At 41.3% G+C, this 22,194-nt stretch overlaps 1 protein-coding gene across 1 annotated transcript; it reads right to left on the bottom strand.

Moving 5' to 3' along the window:
- Positions 1–1,300: 1,300 nt before the first annotated feature.
- Positions 1,301–19,141, bottom strand: LOC126259429 (kelch domain-containing protein 10). Its single transcript, XM_049956231.1, has 2 exons — positions 18,331–19,141; positions 1,301–3,369 (listed from the first exon to the last, which is right to left on the bottom strand). The coding sequence occupies exons 1-2, from the start codon at positions 18,997–18,999 to the stop codon at positions 2,881–2,883; spliced, it is 1,158 nt and encodes a 385-aa protein (XP_049812188.1). The 5' UTR covers positions 19,000–19,141; the 3' UTR covers positions 1,301–2,880.
- Between the last annotated feature and the right edge of the window lie 3,053 nt (positions 19,142–22,194).

The raw sequence follows: 22,194 nt of genomic DNA, 5'->3' as shown, positions 1-22,194 counted from the left end.
GATTAGGTCCACATGCAAATTGAATCTAGCACAGTCATAACTCATCACTTATAGTCATTCTAGTGTTTTATCATTGAGACACACACAGAAAAAGAATGTTGCCTTTCATTAGCTTTTGAAAGGACCAAAATGTACTCCAACTCATCAAATGATTTCTTCTGAAAGTTAGCAAAATTTTCGTTCTGTTTTGTGTGTACCTGTCAACAACTCAACACTACTGCTATTTGGCAAATGGTCTCTTTACTCCCAAATTATTTACGTTCTGCCAGAGGTTTCCTTCGTATCTACAAGGGTGTGCTGAAAAGTAATGCCTCTGATTTTTTTATGTACATATTCTTAAAAGCTTTTCAAATAAAACAAATGTTATTCACATTCTACATATTTATTTCTCAACACAGTCATCCTGGTGACAAACACGTTTCTCCCAACAAGAGACCAGTTTGTTGATACCGATACGCAGAATGTTTGACTTTGTTGACAGAGCCACCAACTCACCTCTGCTTGCACAACTTCACTGCTATCAAAGTGGAGTCCTCAAAGGTGTTTTGGAAACAAAAGAAAATTGGATGGGGCCAGGTCAGGACTGTACGGAGGATGATTGATGGCAGTGAACTCATGATATTGGAATGTAGCATTTGTGGGTGGCCTGGTAATGTCATGCTGAAGGAGAGAGTGCTCCTTGAGTGGGCTAACTCTTCGAATTCGAACTTCAAATACAGCACACCATTTCTCATGCTCCCACGTGTTACACACTACGATTTGGAGCCCTCTAGCGGCAAAGGTCTGTGTAAATACGAAAACATGAATAAAGATGTAGAATGTTAATAACATTTGTTTCATTTAAAAAGCTTTAAGAGTTTACATATAAAAAAAATCGAAGGCATTACAGCACACCCTGATGATGATGAGGTCCCGTACTTCAAGGAGCATAGGCGACGATGCAGGAGACCCGCACCGCCATACTAGGCAAGGTCCTAGTGGAGGTGGTTTACCATTGCCTTCATCCAATTGTAATGGGGATGAATGATGATGATAAAGACAACACAACAACACCCAGTCATCTCAAGGCAGGGAAAATCCCTGACCCCACTGGGAATCGAACCCTGGACTCCATGCGCGGGAAGTGAGAATGCTACCGCAAGACCACAAGCTGAGACACCCTCACACACTCTAGTATTTCATTTTCTAATGAACAGTTTTTGATGGTCAATGTAATACCAAGGATGAATGCAGTATTTGTATCACTACAAAATTAGTACTCAGTTTAGTCTTTTAAAAATAAAATAATTAACATCTTAACTCCTTACTAAAAGGCCCTTTATTTTTCTTAATTTGTCTTTTTTCCAATAATTCTGCTGACAACTGTTATTTGGACACACTCACAGTTGTTGCCACAAAATAATTAATTTACAAAGAGTGCTAACAAAGCTCAACCTGTGTTGTGCATTTCAGTGTTCTGCATAAAAGCCCACTTGCTGACTACTTTAAAAAAAAGTTTTTGATGTCTGGATACATGTGCTGATAATCTGAATACAGAAATTACAACAAAAGTGATACTGAAAATGTGGTTTTTGGGTTAATACACACTTACTGATGACAGCAACATACATACTCCATTGAGTTGATCATAGTGGAAGCAGAAGTCATGTGACATTCAGCTGCAGTCTATTTTCAACAATAAATTGATTTATTTTTACTTACTTGCTAGCACTAGACAAGTTGCAAATTAAATCAGCCGTATAGGAGAAAGTGTTTGAGGAGACGTGTAGAAAGGCAAAAGGAAGCCTTACTTGAAATAAACACAAACTCTTCTTCATGAAACACACACTATCATTACAATCATAACAGAAAATGATGTTACATTACAAATGAGTGATTAGTTGTTACTTGTAATTAATCCATATAAATGTTACTTCAGTGCAATACAACAGTAGCAACAACCTACTGCCTTGTTTGTGTGACACAAAGGTTTTGTGTCCAAGTAATTTCTCATAGTGCACATTTCATATTATATAAACCATATTTGGTGTTTTTTCACAACCATTTACCTTCTGATACGAATGTGTTGTTCTGTCAAATAATTCAATATTTTTATCTAGATAAGAATGTAAAAGATAATTTTCCCATGAAAGTGTGTAACAGAAAAGGAGTACCACAGGAAATTAATCAGTGAACATTCATTAGATTGAAACTGTGCTGTGAAGGAGTGCAGATATCAAAACAACATACATGAGAAAACTGAAAATAGCACAGGGAGAAATGAACTACAAATATATAATGAAAGGCTGTGGTGCTGATACTGGACTCCCATCAGAAAGCTGTATGGGGAAAAGTTTTGGAAGCATAATTATGACACAATTCATAAATATAAGATGAACCAACAGCACCAAACAAAAGCAACTTACATAAGTAAATAATCTGCATACGATTAGTCAGAGACTCGGCAAAATATACACTGTAAGTGTTCTGTTACATCCTCTGTGCATATAATGTTCTGTGATCAGTAGGTCCAGAAGAAATTAATTAAATTGCACAATGGTTGAAATTCAACAAATGTGTACAATTGTAATATTTCTTTTAAATCAAATGGTGCATACATCAACAATTAACAAACAATTTTTCTGCACTGATCAATAAAAGCATGGCTACTGCAATCACTTTTAAAGTGTGAGTAGCCAATAAGATTCTTATAACAACTTGGTATATTCTATGAACTGCTGGCTCTTGTAAAGTTCTTATGATCACTATTCATGTCTCAATATTAATCTGAAGCTGTTTCTTGCAATGTGATAAAATAGGAACAAATAAAAGTTCAAAAATACAAATTATAATAAATAATTTGCATCACCTGTTTTAGTTCATCAGAGACAATGTACACTGTCACAACCTTCCAACGAACTTTCTAGGGAAGCCATAAGATAAAAGTTTGTCTTTCGCTGTCAGGTACAGGTCTGGATTGTAGTGAAGTATAGCCTCCCAGCACATTTCTTCTAGTTTAGGTATGCATACCCAAGTAGCATACAAGTCATTTATTCTTTTATTGTCCCTTGTAACACCACCAAATGTATACATACATCCATATGGTGTGATCGCAGATGAATGAAAATACAAGGTCTGTGGAAAACTACATTCTCTTACATAAGTCCACTGCAATGTTTTCAGACTAAGTTTCCAAATGTCACGAAAACTATGACTATTCCCATATCCTCCACATATGAAAACTGCAGGCTCTTGCAGTCCTTCTTCTGGCAACTGCACACATCCATGGAACTGCCTTGGAGGAGGATAACCAGGAGGACGAACTCTGTTGTCACACTTTGTTGAAACAATTTCCCATTTCTTCGTCACGATGTTAAAAGCATCAATGTCCTAAGAATAGTGCAAATAAAGAACAACTTTGATACAATTAAGTAAAATCAAATACGTGTAGCATACCATATCAATACATATTTGTATATGAAAGACTAAAGTAATATATATCTGGAAAATAGAAATTACTAAATTTATTTACCTTGGCATTTTATACTTGGACAAACTTATGTAAATATAATGCAACAAGTATGTGTACGAGCATACAGTCATAAGAAACGAACATACATACCTACCAAAGAAGTCTTACAGTAGTCAAAATACACTCCTGGAAATTGAAATAAGAACACCGTGAATTCATTGTCCCAGGAAGGGGAAACTTTATTGACACATTCCTGGGGTCAGATACATCACATGATCACACTGACAGAACCACAGGCACATAGACACAGGCAACAGAGCATGCACAATGTCGGCACTAGTACAGTGTATATCCACCTTTCGCAGCAATGCAGGCTGCTATTCTCCCATGGAGACGATCGTAGAGATGCTGGATGTAGTCCTGTGGAACGGCTTGCCATGCCATTTCCACCTGGCGCCTCAGTTGGACCAGCGTTCGTGCTGGACGTGCAGACCGCGTGAGACGACGCTTCATCCAGTCCCAAACATGCTCAATGGGGGGACAGATCCGGAGATCTTGCTGGCCAGGGTAGTTGACTTACACCTTCTAGAACACGTTGGGTGGCACGGGATACATGCGGACGTGCACTGTCCTGTTGGAACAGCAAGTTCCCTTGCTGGTCTAGGAATGGTAGAACGATGGGTTCGATGACGGTTTGGATGTACCGTGCACTATTCAGTGTCCCCTCGACGATCACCAGTGGTGTACGGCCAGTGTAGGAGATCGCTCCCCACACCATGATGCCGGGTGTTGGCCCTGTGTGCCTCGGTCGTATGCAGTCCTGATTGTGGCGCTCACCTGCACGGCGCCAAACACGCATACGACCATCATTGGCACCAAGGCAGAAGCGACTCTCATCGCTGAAGACGACACGTCTCCATTCGTCCCTCCATTCACGCCTGTCGCGACACCACTGGAGGCGGGCTGCACGATGTTGGGGCGTGAGCGGAAGACGGCCTAACGGTGTGCGGGACTGTAGCCCAGCTTCATGGAGACGGTTGCGAATGGTCCTCGCCGATACCCCAGGAGCAACAGTGTCCCTAATTTGCTGGGAAGTGGCGGTGCGGTCCCCTACGGCACTGCGTAGGATCCTACGGTCTTGGCGTGCATCCGTGCGTCGCTGCGGTCCGGTCCCAGGTCGACGGGCACGTGCACCTTCCGCCGACCACTGGCGACAACATCGATGTACTGTGGAGACCTCACGCCCCACGTGTTGAGCAATTCGGCGGTACGTCCACCCGGCCTCCCGCATGCCCACTATACGCCCTCGCTCAAAGTCCGTCAACTGCACATACGGTTCACGTCCACGCTGTCGCGGCATGCTACCAGTGTTAAAGACTGCGATGGAGCTCCGTATGCCACGGCAAACTGGCTGACACCGACGGCGGCGGTGCACAAATGCTGCGCAGCTAGCGCCATTCGACGGCCAACACCGCGGTTCCTGGTGTGTCCGCTGTGCCGTGCGTGTGATCATTGCTTGTACAGCCCTCTCGCAGTGTCTGGAGCAAGTATGGTGGGTCTGACACACCGGTGTCAATGTGTTCTTTTTTCCATTTCCAGGAGTGTATAATGGCTTTTGTGTTATAATCGAAAATTGTAACACTGTTTGGCTACTATAAAAAGAAAAACACATACAAAATAACACAGAGATAGAATAACTGACCAGTATTTATATTCACAAGGCAAAATACCAACTGCCAACAGGCACACTTAAAAGTGAAAACAATAACTGTCCACACAACAGATGGGCCCTCTCAACCTGGGGTGTGAGGGACCCGCTACTCGGTTCTAATCATCTCCAACCCATCCCTGTTCTAAAAGGAAGAAAAGTTCTTATAGTTTTGAAACATTACTGTTTACACTTTTAAATGGCAGAACTGGAATTTCACATCCTGAAGAGAATTACTGACCAGCCATTCTGTCTCCCTGAACTTTTATATAAGTAAAAAGTGCACACAGCATCTGCAAGTCCAACTTCAAAACTTGTATCTACCAGGACAAAAGTTTAACTGATTTCTATCGCATGTGCAATGGTTTCCAAACATGATGTAAGTTATATGTATCAGGAAGACAAAGATTCTAATCAGTTCACCAAATGACAACCTTTTGTAGTACTCCCAGAATATTTAACTAAAGACACTGCTTATCAGTCTACCTTGTTGTTAAGGTTTTCAGTACAAAGCCCACACTATCTTGCACAAGCTGCTTCATCTCTGAATAACAACTGCAGCCTACACACATTTGAACCAGGTTACTAACTTCATCCAATGATCTTCCTCTACAATTTTTACTGTCCTATCAAGTGATTCCTTCTTTTAGTCAAATTGTGCCACTAATTTCTTTTTTCCTAGTCTTACTTAGTACCACCTCATTTGTTATTAGATCAATTCATCTGATCTTCAGCATTTTCCTATAGTACAATATGTAAAAAGTCTTTTTTTTCTCTCTTTGTGCATATTGTCCACATTTCACTTCCATACAAGTCTACACTGCTGAAAAATACCTCCAGAAAAGACTTCCTTAACACTTCAGTTTATATTTGCTGTTAAGAAATTTCTCTTTCTTAGAAATGTTTTCATGCTAGTGCCAGTCTGTATCTTATATCTTTCACCGATCAGGCATTTTGCTGCCCAAACAGCAAAACTCATCAACCACTATTTCCTAACCTAAATCCCTCAGCAATGACTCAATTTAATTTGACGACATTCCATTACCCTTGCTTTACTTTTCTTGATGTTCACCTTATAGCTTCTTTTCAATACCCTACCATTCTGTTCATCTGCTGTTTCATTTCTTCTGCCATCCCTGATGGAATTACAATGTCAACTGCAAATCTCCCAAGTTTTTATTACTCCTCCCTGATTGGAATTCCCTTTACAGATTCTCCTTTGTTTCCTTTACTGCTGATCAGTGTACAGATCGAAAACATTGAGGATAGGCAAAGACATTGTCTCACTCACTTCTCAACCACTGCTTCCCTTTCATGAGGATCTCCCCCCACCCCCCTGCCCCTCCCACACCCCACCCTGCACTCCTGTAACTGCGGTCTGGTTTCTGTACAAGCTGTATATGATCTGCCACTCCTTGTATTTATCCCCGCTACCTTCAAAATTTCGAAGCGTGTATTCCAATCAATACTGTCGTAAGTTTCCTAAAAAACTGCACCATATAACATAGTTTTGCCTTTCTTTAACCTATCTTCTAAAGTAAGTCACAAAGTCAGTATTGCCTCATGTGTCCCTACATATCTCTGGAGCCCAGACTTGTCTCCCCTAAGCTGGTTTCTGCTAGCTTTTTCCATTCTCCTGTAAGTAATTCATGTCAGTACTTCACAACCATAAACTGTCAAACTGATAGTTCAATAATATTTATAAGTTTCAGCACCTGTCATGTTTGGAATTTGAATTACTACATTCTTCTTGAAGACAATGTATTTCGACTGCCTCATACCTTGTATACCAGGTGTACTAGTTTTGTTATGGCTGAGTAATGCTTTATTCTAGGAGCTTTCTTTCGACTTTGGTCTATTAGTGCTCTTTTGAATTATTCTTGCAGTATCATATCTCCCATCTCCCATTCAACTTCTCCTTCGCTTTCTACATTATTGCCTTCAAGTCTGCTTCTGTTGTATAGACCTGCTATATATTCCTTCCACCTTTTCCCTTCTTTGCTTAATACTTACATACCATCTGAACTCTTGATACTGTAACAGTTGCCTCTCTTTTCTCCAAAGGTGAAGGCCAGTAGAGTTATCTACTGGCATCTCTACCTTTCCCCTCATTACACATGCTTCATTATCTTCGCATTGCCTTCCAGCCATTTTGCATTTTCTGTCAAGCTCATTTTTTAGGATTCTGTAATCCCTTCCACATGCTTCATTTGTTGCATTTTTATACTTTCTCATTTTGCCAAATTTTATATGTACTGTTAAAAATATAAGTGGATAGATAAATCTACTCACAAAGTGTTGGCAAAAGAAAACGCACACAAAACTACTTTGAATTTATTTGCTGTATTAGGTATAACCAATAGTAACATGTGAAAATTTGTGCCAGAACAGGACACAAACCTGGATTTCCCACTGATTGTGAGTGGTTGCCTTACCCAATTCGACTACCCATGCACACTCCTCGGATTGACCCAAACTTTCACATACCACACTGTCTACTTCCTGCATCAAAGTCTGCTATGTAGGCTGAAAATAGCGGACTCTGATATGCGGATGCAGATAGTGTGACATGTGACAGTTTAGTTCAGTCTCGGGAACATGCATGGATACCCAAGTAGTTTGACCGAGCGAGGTGGTGCAGTGGTTAGACACTGGACTCGCATTCGGGAGGACGACGGTTCAATCCCGCGTCCGGCCATCCTGATTTAGGTTTTCCGTGATTTCCCTAAATCGCTCCAGGCAAATGCCGGGATGGTTCCTTTCAAAGGGCACTGTCTGGTCTCCTTCCCCAAAACAACCAACCAACCAAGTAGTTTGGCGACCACTTGCGATAAGCAGCAAATCTGGGTTCGTGTCTCAGAAGCACAAATTTTCACGTGTCACTCATGGGTAGTATATCCGTACCTATTACAGCTGTTGTCAAGGAATTCACAGTCAGTGAATAAAGTTCAAAGTATTTTCATACAACTGTGGATGGTAAACAAGTCTGTTACTTCAGACATGCAAGTTACATAAACATATAAAACTTAAGGGAAATATGCAAGCTTTCACAATCAGTGTCTGTGTTATGTAAGGATATCTACTAGGCCTTGCTTTTACCTATTTGACCCCTTTTGCCTCACTACTACAATTGCCTTCTATTGCACATCTTTCTCCTCCTTCAGTCAATTGTGGCCTAATGTTTCATCACACCCTCAACAACCTCTAGTTACTTCAGTCTACCCATGTCCTATAGCCTTAATTCCCTACATTATTACTATTTCTTCAGTTTCAATCTGCAATTTATAACCAATAAATTAAGGCTGCAGTCTCATATGTTCTTGGGACTGTCTTACAGTTTAAAATCTAGTTTCAAAATCTGTCTTACCTTTATTTAATCTATTTGGAACTTCCCAGTGGGTCCCGATCTCTTCCAATTATACAACCTCCTTATATTATTCATAAGCCAAGTGTTTGCAATGATTAAATTATGCTATGAACAATATTTGACCAGGCAGTTTCCTCTGTAATTCATTTTCCTTTCTTATACTTTTTTGCTTCTCTTCCTTTTCCTACAATGAATTCCTATCCCTTAACTACCTGAATAATTTCTTTTATCTCCTCATATATTCTTCAGTCACTTCTTGATCTGTGGAGCCTGCTGACTTATAAACTTGTACACTACTGTGGTGCACATTGGTTTCTTGGCTAGGATAATGTGTTCATTATGCTATTATAGTAGCTTATTTGCATTCCTATTTTATTATTCATTATTAGACCTACTCCTCCACTGTCCCTATGTGATTTTGTATTTTTTAACCCCATACCTACTGCACCCTATACTGTTCCAGTAACGTGTTGCAGACTTGCAGTAATACTAATTTGAAACAATGAGATAATAGTCAAGTGACAATTATCTACAAATCCTATTGCAATTGCTCACAAGATGCAATACAGAATATTTCAAAAATCTATTTCCAAAGTATTGTCTACAATTTTTAACTCTGACTGAAAACAAAAAATATAGGCAAAATGAAATGGTAAGCTAACCAACGCAAAGGTACGTTAAAAATCCAACAACATGAAAGGGAAAAATGCCTGAGGTTTTAAAAGAAACCATAATGGGAGGAGAAGAAATAAAGAATGTACAACTGTAAAGTAATTCCATAAAAAAGATTAGTTACCCTGAGAACTGCCTCCACTCTCTACTCATGCTATCATTTCTGTTACACTTCGTTTTGTGAAATTTTTTACAATACTCAACTCCAGTTCATGTTTTAACTCACAAGTTGGTAAAAATATATTTTCTATAGAGAAATAATTGTCTTCCATGTAGATTTTGCTGCCTTGCCATCTGAACTCACTGACTATAAATGACTATTTGGTGCCAAAAGTTCTATTTATTAAAAAGTTTCACTGATATGACAAGTAAGAAATATTGTGATGGGCCAATGATAACTTCCAAGCAATTTTTCAGAAGATCATGCACGACAACGATCTTAAAACTGACAGTCTATTATGAAGTGATACAGCCTGCAATTAATTGCTGAAAAACATCAGGTATATTCACTATATGTTAGTAAATAGCAGCAAAAGTTGTCAGATGGTGTCAACAGAAAAAGGATTGGCCATTCATTTCATACCACCAAAAAAGTTAAAGGAAGATTGGGATAAATATACTCCATGAAAGAGAGAGAGAGAGAGAGATAGCACAAATTCAGACTGGGGAAGGAAATCTACCCTGTCTTTTTCAAACAATCCATCCAAGAACTTGACTTAAAAAAATTAAAAGAAACTGCAGAAATGCTAAATTTGTATTGCTAGACAGGAATCAGAACAAACCATTGTTCTCTCAAATGAGAATTCAGTGTCCTACCATTGTGCTAACTCACTTGGTGTATCCATTCTACAACAATACTTCAAGCCACTTAAAGGCACCAGATAAACAGAATTACACTGCAAATTATAGGAGGAATGGCTAACCCTGACTTTGCTTTCCTTGTAGAAGTGAGAAACATTCTTGGGAACAAAAGCTGGCTGAAACCTGAAGTGGAAAGCTCTGAGATATATAGCGAGTCATGGAATGCATATCAGAAAGACAGATTAGAGGCCATGGAAGGGGGAGTGTTTACTGCAGTTTACAATAATATTATCTCCACTGAGGTCAACAGTTGAGCATGACAGTTAAGTTACCTGGTAGCGTATTACAGGTTTAGGTGAAACCAAGGTGATTGTTGGGCTATTTTACTGGCCACCCAATTTCGCTGAGACAGTTCTAGGGTCACTTAAAGAAAGTCTATGGTCAGTAGCATGTAAATACCCGGATAATGTGATACTAGTTGGAAGTGACTTCAACCTACAAAGTATACACTGGAATGTCAACAGATTCATTGCAGGGGGTACAGGCAGACAGTCGTACAAAATACTGTTAAACACATTTCCTGAAAACTGTCTTGAGCAGCTAACCCATATGCAATGGAAATATCTTGATGTCATTATATCAACTATGGTTATGAAAGTTAATGAGTCAGCCAAGGAGGCTAGGTTTGTTGGTTGGTTTAAAGGCGGGAGAAGGGACCAAACTATGAGGACATCGGTCCTTTGTTCCTAACAAAACAATGCCACAAGTGTGAGAATAAAACGGACGAAACATATAACACCAAATGGAAAGAAAGGAAAAGCCACAAGAACAAAGGGAAGGCAACAAACACTAAAAGGAACAAAAGAGGACAAGAAAACAACAGAGAGATGATAGAAACAGAAGAGAGTAAAAACATGAAAGCAGATTACAGTGGTTGGCCAACCACAAGAATAAAAAGGGAAAGCCAGCCACTAGGGTGGAGGACATAGAGGGGAAAAAGGACATGTGCTAAAACCTACATAGAAGTATAAAACACACTCTCACATATAAAACATAAAGCTAAAGCTGTTCTGGAGGCATTGTCGCCCAACACCAAAGGCAGGGTGCTGAAAAAGTTAAAAGTCTGCTGCAGAGTGGCTAATAGTGGACAGTCTAGCAAGAGGTGGACGACTGTCATTTGGGAGCCACAGCGACACTGAGGTGGGTCCTCGCGACAGAGTAGGTAACCATGTATGGCCAATGTGGAGCCAGCACAAGACAACTGATTCCCTGTGAGAGGCCTGCATGGAAGACTTACACAAATTCACAGTCTCCTTAATGACATGCAGATCATTGTGCGTGCTGTTATGCCATTCCGTCTCCCAAAGCCGGAAAACCCTGCGGTGTAAGAAAGAACGCAGGTCAGCTTCAGAGATGCCAATCTCCAGAAGCTGTTTCCGCGTCACCTGTTTGGCCAGCCTGTCGGCAAGTTCGTTGCCGGGGATTCCAACGTGTCCTGGGGTCCACACAAACACCCAGGAATGGCGGGAGTGTTCCAGGGCATAGATGGACTCCTGAATGGACGTTACCAGAGGGTGGCGAGGGTAACACTGGTCGATAGCTTGAAGGCTGCTCAATGAGTCAGTACACAGGAGAAATGACTCACCAGGGCATGATTGGATGTACTCAAGAAAATGAGATATGGCCGCCAGCTCTGCAGTGAAAACACTGCAGCCAACTGGCAAGGAGTGCTACTCAATATGTCCTCCATGAACATATGTGAAGCCTATGGGACCATCAGCCATTAAGCCGTCAGTGTAAACCACTTCAGAGCCCCGGAACACGCAAGAATCGAGAGGAAGTGACAGTGGAGAGCGGCGGGGTTAACTGAGTCCTTAGGGCCATGCAAAAGGTCCAGACGAAGCTGCAGCCGAGGCGTACACCATGGAGGCATATGTGAACGGACCGCAAATAGAGGCAGTAAAGGGAAGGACTCCAGTTTGGAGAGAAGAGACCGCATGTGAACTGCAATCGTTAGCCCCGATCTGGGCCGCCTATGCAGGAGATGGACTGCCATGAGCGGGAAAAAGAGACGGTAATTCGGATGCTCAGGGGAACTATGAATGTGTGCTGCATAACTCGTGAGCAGCTGCGCTCGTCTGATCTGCAGTGGAGGGACACCAGCTTCCACCAGTACGCTGGTCACTGGACTCATCCTAAAAGCTCCTGTCACTAATCGAACCCCACAGTGGTGCACAGGGTCGAGTAAATGCAATGTTGAAGGTACTGTCAAACCATAAACACACTCCCATAGTCAATTCGGGATTGGACAAGGGCTCTGTAGAGCTGCAGCAGCATACAGCGATCTGACCCCAATTGGTGTTGCTCAGGCAATGGAGGACATTGAAGTTCTGCCAGCACTTCTGCTTAAGCTGAGGAAGATGAGGGAGCCAAGTCAATCGAGCACTGAAAACCAGTCCTAGGAACTGATATGTCTCCACTAGAGTGAGTGGATCGTCATGAAGGTAAAGTGCGGGTTCCGGATGAACGATATGACATCGACAGAAGTGCATGACACACGACTTTGCGGCTGAAAACTGGAAGCCGTGGGCTAGAGCCCATGACTGCGCCTTGTGGATGGCTCCCTGGAGGCGTCGTTCAGTAACAACAGTACTGGAGCAGCAGTACGAAATGCAGAAGTCGTCTGCACACAGAGAAAGTGAGGTGGAGGACTAGACAGCTGCTGCTAGACCATTAATGGCCACTAAAACTACACACACATTCAATACAGAGCCCTGTGGAGTTCCATTCTCCTGGATATGGATGGAACTATGGGAGTCACCAACTTCTACTCTGAAAGTACGGAGCGACAGGAAGTTTTGGATCAAAATTGGGAGTGGTCCCCGGAGACCCCACTCATACAATGTGGCAAGGATATGTGTTGCCAAGTCGTGGCGTATGCTTTACGTAAGTCAAAAAAGACGGCACTCAGGTGTTGCCGGATGGAAAAGGCTGTTAGGATGGCAGACTCGATGGACACAAGACTATCAGTGGTAGAGCAACCCTGGTGGAAGCTGCCCTGACATGGACCCTGCAAGTCACGTGACTCCAGGACCCAACACAACCGCCAACATACCATACATTCCAGCAGCTTACAAAGAACGTTGGTGAGGCTGATGGGCCGATAGCTATCCACGTCAAGCAGGTTTTTACCGGGTTTGAGCACCGGAATGATGGTGCTCTCCCACCATCGCTATGGAAGGACGCCATTGCACCAGATCCAGTTGAAGATGACGAGAATATGTCGCTTGCAGTCAGATGAGAGATGTTTAATCATCTGGCTGTGGATGCTATAAGGCCCAGGAGCTGTGTCGGGGCAATGTGCAAGGGCACTCAGGAGCTCCTACTCTGTAAATGGGGCGTTATAGGATTCACTGCAGTGTGTAGTGAATGAGAGGACGTTCCCTTCCAGCCGCCGTTTGAGTTTGCGAAAGACTGGGGGGTAATTCTCCGACGCAGAGGCTCAAGCAAAGTGCTCGGCAATCACGTTTGCGTCAGTACGTAACTCGCCATTTATGGTAAGGCCAGGGACAGCTGTTGGGGCCTGGTACCCGAAAAGACGTTTGATCTTTGCCCAGACTTTGGAAGGTGACATGTGGCACCCAATGGAGGAGACGTATCTCTTCCAACACTCCTTCTTCTGTTGTTTGATAAGGTAGAGAACACGGGCACATAGCCGCTTAAAAGCTATGAGATGCTCCATGGAAGGGTGCTGCTTATGCCACTGTAGAGCTCGCCGATGCTCCTTAATTGCTTCAGCAACTTCTGGCAACCACCAGGGGGCTGCCTTACACCTCGGGCACCCTAAAGAGCAAGGGAACACGTTTTCTGCCACAGAAACAATTGTGCTAGTCACCTGCTCAACCATCTCATTGATGTTACAGTGTGGGGGAGATTCAGTGGTGACAGCAGAGGTGAAAGTTACCCAGCCCGCCTTGTTCAAAGCCCATCTGGGCATGCATCCGTGTGTCTGATGCTAGGGCAGTGACAGGAAGATGGGGAAGTGGTCACTACCGCACAGGTCGTCATGTGCTCTCCAGTGGATAGATGGAAAATGTCCTGGGCTGCAAATTGATAAATCAATGGCTGAGTAACTACCATGAGCCACACTGAAATGTATGGCGGCCCCAGTATTTAAGAGGCAGAGATCGAATTGCGACAGTAAAGTTTTGACATCTCTGCCTCGGCCAATAAGCATAGTACCACCCCACAAGGGGTTATGGGTGTTAAAATCTCCCAGAAGTAGGAATGGTTTAGGGAGTTGAGCAATCAGTGCAGCTGCTACATTCAGGGGTACTGCACAACCTGGAGGAAGATATACATTGCAGACAGTTATTTCCTGAGTCATCCTTATTCTGACAGCCACAGCTTCAAGAGGGGTTTGAAGGGGCACATGTTCACTACAGACCGAGTTGAGGACAGAAACGCAAACTCCACCTGACACTCGATTATAGTCACTACCGTTCCTGTAATATCCCTTATAGCCGCGTAGGGCAGGGGTCTGAATTGCTGGGAACCAGGTTTCCTGGAGGGCAATGCAGATAGCAGGTGTAAAGCTTAACAGTTGCAGTAGCTCAGCCAGGCGGTGGAAAAAACTGCCGCAGTTCCACTGGAAGATTACATCATAAGACTGGGAAGGTATGGAACATTCAATGAGGCAGTTTACGCCTCAGAGTCACCTGCTGCCACTGATTTATCGTCTGAGCAGTCTATATCCATTGTGTATGTGGGTCAGGCATGATCTAGGTCCTCAGCAGACGCCAAAATCTCTGCCCCATCCCCAGCCGCAGAGCTTGTAGGTAGTGGTGGTGTGGGTGCCACCATAATTTCCTTGGGCTTAGGGGTTTTCTTTTTGGATTTCTCTCACTGCTCCTTGGGTTTCCCTGGCTGGGAGGACTTCATTGGCTCAGTCTCTGGGTCTGAGCGTGAAGCCCTACGACCAGCTGCTTTTGGGCTCTTCAGCCACTGGTGGGTGTCGTGTTTCCCACTAAAAGAAACCTGAGAAGAGAGTGACCTAAGGACCCCTTCCTAGTGAGAGAAGCCAAAGAAGACTTACGCTTCTCTGGCTTAGAAGTGGGGACAGATGTCCCCGATTGTTGGGGAGGGGGGGGGGGGAGGGGTGTTGCTCCTGAAGTAGGTGATGCAGGAGCGACAGGGAGGGAAATGGCCCCCACCATCAAGTGGGCAGGTGTAGTCTTCCGGCTCAGAGGGGGACCTGGGTTGGCGGAACTGATGGTGCCATAACTGTTGTAGCGGCAGCGCAAGACGATGTCATACGCACAGGACGCAGGCGTTCAAATTTTCTCTTAACCTCAGTGTAGGTCAGTCTGTCCAGGGTTTTGTACTCCATGATTTTCCTCTCTTTCTGGAGAATCCTGCAGTCAGGTGAGCAAGGCGAATAGTACTCTCCACCGTTGACACAGATGGGAGGCAGGTACTTTGAGTATTGGGATGTGATGGGTGTCCGCAATCTTGGAATGTGACACTGGAAGTGCAGTGGGAAGACATATGGCTGAATGTCCAACACTTAAAGCACTGCGTCAGGGGAGGGATATAGGCCTCTACATCACACCGGTAGACCATCACCTTGGCCTTCTCGGGCAATGTATCACCCTCAAAGGCCAAGATGAAGGCAACGGTGGCAACCTGATTATCCTTCGGACCCTGGTGGACACGCCAGACGAAATGTACACCTCGCCGCTCTAAATTTGCGCGCAGCTCATTGTCGGACTGCAAAAGAAGGCCTCTGTGAAATGTGATACCCTGGACCATATTTAAGCTCTTATGGGTCGTGATGGTTACAGAAACATCGCCCTGCTTGTCACAAGCGAGTAACACCCGGGACTGGGTAGAGGATGCTGTTTTGATCAAGACTGACCCAGGTCTCATTTTGGACAAGCCCTCCACCTCCTAAAACTTGTCCTCTAAATGCTCAACAAAAAACTGAGGCTTCACAGTATGAAGTAATTGGATTTACCCAACAGTACAACAAAAGTACGACAACATGGTATACGAGTTACATGGTATACGAGTTACATAAAGTCTAGCTTGTACAGTTCCCAGTCAATTAACTGTTGCCACTGAGTCCAACCATGTCACTAACTACAGTTTAACAACTGCGCACATAACTTCCTGATTTGTGTAAAATTATGTCAATCAATATATACTGTTTGTTTCTGTGTACTGCTTGCCATCAGCTACTTACAAATTTTCTACACTTATTAAATTTTAGTATGTCTGTCATAGGCTCACTTACATAGGATAGATTATAAGTGCAAACAAAATGTATGACACATGAAGAACGCTAAAGGCATGTCGCAACAGTATAACTCCACAAGAGGATATTTGATTTAGAGCACATACCGTCTTTTCATTCTCCATTTAGGCTCATCTTATAATAATTTGCCCTTGCACAGCAATACTACCCACTACATCACTTTTAAAAACTTAACACTGTTTCCTGCAAACCACTGTCATGCTCCACTACTAACTCACAACCGAACACAAGTGCATTTAAAGGACTGCTTAAGGACTACATGAATTCACATTATTAAAATAGGCTATTTCTTTTACGAGTTCTGACAATGATCAATCTAACACTGCCAAAGAATAAATTACAACTTGAATCTACATATCTGTGCTCAATGAGCTTACCTGCATTACATTCAGTTTTACATGGCAACACAAAAGACTTGACACAAAACAATAAATTTCTAGATCAGAAAATTTTGTGTCAAACAAGGCCACCACTTAAATACTATAGAGTTAAAAGAATTTTAGTGTCTGTGAACAAACAAGAGTAGCACTGAATAAAACATAAGACAAATGTTAGGGTCAATCCAAATGAAGTGGTCCAATAAAAATTAAGTTGGGTGCTTGACCATTTTTCAATATTAATTTTTTTATATGTGATTACCCTATAATTGAGAAGTTCAAAACAGTTTAAAAAAAAATTTTTTTTTTCTTTCACCTTTACTGAATGGTGGCTATTTTCGTTTGTAAGCGCACGACAGTGTTTCAGTTTAGAGATTTTAGCAAAATTATGAATATCTCTGCACTGGGTTAAGTTACGACATTGCAACTGACATGATTGTTTTTAGAAAAGTGTCCTCTACAACACTGCCTATTACACAAAATATCCTAAATTCAAAAATAACCAGTCAAAATGATCTCCAAAGTTCGGTATCCAAATTTTCAAAAATCCACTTTTTAGGCCAAAAATAACAAACAAGGAACGATTTACGAGAGTCTATTTTTTCCTATAGTTAGATTACATGCACTACTAGCCTCATACAGAGCAAGAACACTTACAAATGTTTCCTTAATTTTTTTATGAATTTCTGAAATATGAAAATTTGTTTGTAAAGTTTAGGGTTGGTTATCGCAGGTGGGACTGAATATTAAAATATGATTTTTGCACAGTTTGTACACCTAAATGATAGCAACGTACTGTAAAAATTTCAACACTGATTTCTGACTGTGAACAAAGATACGAATTTTTGAAAATGGGGAAATAACTCACATTATTCTACAACTGATATTATGGCTGTGGCCCATTGAAATGGTTTATTGTTTCATTGTAATAAAATTTAATTGTGAAATATTTAGTCAACACTATCACCCAATATTCTTTCAGTTTATTTTTAATAATGCAATATTAAACAGTAGGTGGTTTCACTTTTGTTCCATGGTAATAAAAATGCCCATTTACGTTTAGGTTTATTGTCAATAAAGAAGTACATTATTACTGGGTGTGGCATTGTTGTAGTCAGTCTGTTCTGAAACCTCTGTTAGAGTCGATGTACGTACTTCGAGGGTGTAGAATGTGTTATGTGCTTTGTGTAGTTTGTAATCAGTTTTGAGATATTAACTGGAATGCAGTAACATGGATGAAAAGTGCTCTGTTGGACAGATAGTGTGTCGCAGAACAGTTTATGGTTCAGTTTGATGAAGTTAGACAAACTTGTTTAAATTTCGAGTGAGTTCTTCTGCAAAATCAGTGTGTGAGTATCATGAAAAGAAATACATTCTGAAGTACAACCACATTTTTTGGAATAAAGTGCCGTGGTCCACTTAAAGTTCATATAATTTGAAGACAGACAATGCTTTTGTAAATGATGGGTGGGAACTGAGTAATTTGCCATGTTAATATCAGCAATTTATTTACTAAGAAAACTGGTATCATAGGCCAAAATTATTCTTCAACGCTGAAGAAACTGCATACTGATAAGTTTTGGAATGAAGCTCTGCACACACTAGCACACACACTTAGTAGGAAAGAATAATAACTACCTTGAATCCAAAAGTGGTATCGACCGTGCCACCTCCTAGCACATATATCCTTGTTCCATCAAACGCCAGTTCATGCCTGTATCTCCCTTCCGGTGATCGTGCATTGGCGGAATATACGTAAACTTCTTCCCACACTTTCGTTTTTAGGTCTAGGCAATGAATATCCGTGGTAAACTCATGTCCCGTCGTACCTCCTACCGTATACAACCGACGACCATCCAATACCAGGGCCTGGCCGTACAGTTTGGGTGGTATACTGCCTTCAGCTGTTATAGCAGTTATATTAAAATTATCTCTCACATTACAGACGTGAACTTCACTCCCAGAAACTGCTCCAAACGGGTAACCTGTTCCTCCAAATATTATCATTGTACTTCCTCTCAAAATAACAGCACTCGACGCCAATTCGTTTGGCATATTTGGTGGGTAAACAACTACCCATGTGCGGGTAGCGAAATTGTAAACCCATATTTCTTTAAATAAAGCGTTCGTTCCTGGAGGTCCTCTCAAATTTTCTGGATTATACCCTCCAAAAACATAAATATTACTTTCATCACACACAATGCGATGTCCACTTCTCGGCTTTGGCACTGGGTATTCATATCTAGCACTACACTTAACAATTTGGAAAGGCTTAAAACAATACAAATCACGTTTTTGTTTCATCATTTTCCTTCAATGCAACCTAAGCGGTAATCCATGCTGCGGGTACCCCCGATTTTTCATGTTGTTACAGAAACATTCTCATTAAAAACATAACCTCTTCTCATCATCCACGTTCAGATCTTGAACGCTTTCCAAAATTCTTTGGTCGAAGCATTAACCACTGCTGCCAACTCTTACGCTGGGTTGACACAAGCAACTAATGTGACGCCGCAGTATATGCCTCTCTGTAGTGGCACCATGAGCTATCGTTCAATCGGAACGCCACAAAATTCTAGTTAGTTGCACGGCTTTCAACGTGGCGTCCATGAAATCATATTGTCGGCGTATGGCATTATAGCAGTGACAAGAGTTAAATACAAGGAAGGCGAAACATAAATGTTAGGTCCGAAAACAGATTTCGCTTACGGATAAATCAAGGGCCGCAAATACATTTACAAAAGAAATAACAGTCGTTGGCGAAAATGCTATCTGCTGTGGCAAACTAACCAACAGCTGGCATGTAAATATTATCTGCGGACACACCACCCTTCCAAGATTTTAGAGTGTTATTGTATACGTTGATCTAGGCAGTTCGACTAATTTTCAGCTGCCACATTATAATCGGGGGCAGTTTACCACACATGACCCCACAATTCATGTAGTGCTTGGTTTCACAAACCATGAAGTTTATATGATTCGTTTTTTGGTTACATATTAAGTTTATTTATTTATTCATCCAAAAATCTTTCGGGATTCTGGACTACTTCATTGGTCTGACACACACACACACACACACACACACAATGCTCCAGAAAAATAAACATAGGTCGTTGTTCTTGTAGGTCCAGAAGCAGCGAAAGTGTACTTTCCAATCACTGTTTTGACTTTTTTCAGTAACAAAATGAAAACACACTGAAATCAAATGGAGTAAAGCAGCAATTACTACACGATTAACTGCGACAGCATGCTTGTGTATCGAAATACAACCACCAGGGAGCAATGGAAGAAGGAAAGGGGCATAACAAAGGAGAACCATGTAGAACCTTTTGTGACATGGCAGAAGTTGCGTCTCTTAAGTCGCGTCACTGAAAATTGGTAATTCACACTGCAACTGCATTACGCCACTAGTTGTGTCAACACTTTTGTTGCGTGTGTGAACTTTGCTTAAAAAATAATTAATACCAAACGTACGTTTAGAAAATGCCAAAAATATGCTAAAGAGCACGGAAAATGCTGAAAAAATTGCCAAGACACTTACCCTAAACTAACAAAAAATAGCTATGCCAGTAGACAATTTTACCAATTATTAACTGTATATAGCAACATCATTAATGTACTGTAAGCCAAAATGAAACCTGCTGCTATCACAGCACAAAAAGGTGAAATATCATGGGCTAAGGCTAATTCATACTGGCCATCACATCACATCATGTTACATCAAAGTGTACATTCTGGCTAACCCGTCACGTCATGTCACGTTACAGCATCATCAAGGTTTCTCGAGAAGAAAGTTTTGATGGCTGGCGTCATCCATCTGTCGTTGATCATGTGACCACGCAGCTCATTTCATCACTATACATGGCTATGTGTGTATCTCCTTATTTCATTTGGTTGTGGTGTATGCGGTAGATATCTGTTATTTGCTGATCGTTATTTTTCTTATTTGTTATAAACTGACTTCTGTTGGTGTTGTTGTTTTGTTAAAATTTATAATTTTATGATAAATGATGAAAGAGTAATTGAAGCAGTAATGCAGGAGTCTGAAGTGTATGGTATGAGTGTACTAAATTATTAGCCATCTGCGACATTTATAAAGTGAATTTTTATGTATACCAATATCATATATAATATTTTACGAAGGAATGGATTGTAATAAGGCTGCAACAAGTGAAAAGAGTATTGTGGGTAGAATCAGATTGATTAGTATGCGGAGTTTATTTGTATGTCGTCTGGCGTTGTAATGTTTCATAAAGAAATGGACTGAAACCTTCAAACGCCTCACGAATGGCAAAATGTTTTTGTGAAGAAAACATCAAATAATGTATAGAACCGTTTTTTCAAATATGTGTTTGCAGAAGGCTTATTTATTGTTAAGTAGCCCTTGGATTGTGTGTAAAACAGTTTTACAGGCATCAGTGGTCAGTATTTATGTGATTTTACTAGCTATATCCATTACAAATAAGACACTAGAACTCATAAAAACCAAATACAAGATGTAAAGGAAAGCTATCATTCTAGAAGGAAAAGATAGTGAGGGGGATATGAGCGTTGCACAAAAATCTGCACTGGACTGGTAACTAAACTTAACCTCAGACAGATCAGTTTCTCACAGAATATCAATTCAGCTCGTAACACTGTGTTTCTTTTAGTAATTCTGCATGAAATTTGTTCTAACAATGAAAAAACTGTTGTTTTGCCTTTCTAATTTTTTACAAAATGCAGATTCGTCTTCCTTGAACTGCTTGTACAGTGTGTGAAATTCTGCATCTGTACCACATGATCAGATTTTTCGGACCAACACATTTTTGGTCTTGTTTTGCTCTTTTGGCTTCCTTCTTTAACTTGCATGCTATACCCGCAAGCTGTCAACCATTTGAGCTCAATAAATGTCATTTCTGTGCAAATGTAGGCTCCAGCAGCCATGTATATAAGCTGTCACATTCCATATGTGCACTTCGAATGTAAAAACACTTGAAAATCATTTTGTGAAGGTCACAATCTCTTTGAAAAAAATAGTTGAGGACAGCCATGCTAGATGAGAACACTTACTTGAATTGACTTGATGTGTTGTGATATGATGGATACTGTGAATACACCTTTAAAGGATGGTGCCATGATGTGATGAAGCGTTGATGGCTAGTGTAAATGGGCCTTTAAGGATGTTGAAAAGTCCCTGCTATGTGTTTCTGTATGAAATTTAGTCCACATTTACCTCTCACTCTATAAATGCTCTCTGTATTACCTGAACTATGTACCCACTAACTGTTATCCAAATTAAACCTGTATCCTAACCTTTGACTAAACAAGACCTAATTTGAACTGGACTGTAACTGGTCTGAATACAACTTGTTTTTATAATAAATCCACAACTGAAGTAAAACTATTATATGGCCCTAATCAATATTTCCATTTACCTCACATTGTGACAAAATTATTGCAGATTTCTCACAACCACAACAGTGAGCAGCAAGTAGGCAGCTGCTAAGGTAGATTTCTATT

The sequence above is a fragment of the Schistocerca nitens genome, chromosome 1 (assembly GCF_023898315.1).
Source record: "Schistocerca nitens isolate TAMUIC-IGC-003100 chromosome 1, iqSchNite1.1, whole genome shotgun sequence".
Lineage (NCBI taxonomy): Eukaryota > Metazoa > Arthropoda > Insecta > Orthoptera > Acrididae > Schistocerca > Schistocerca nitens.
The sequence above is the reverse complement of the archived record's forward strand: the minus strand, read 5'-3'. Positions and strand labels throughout refer to the sequence as shown.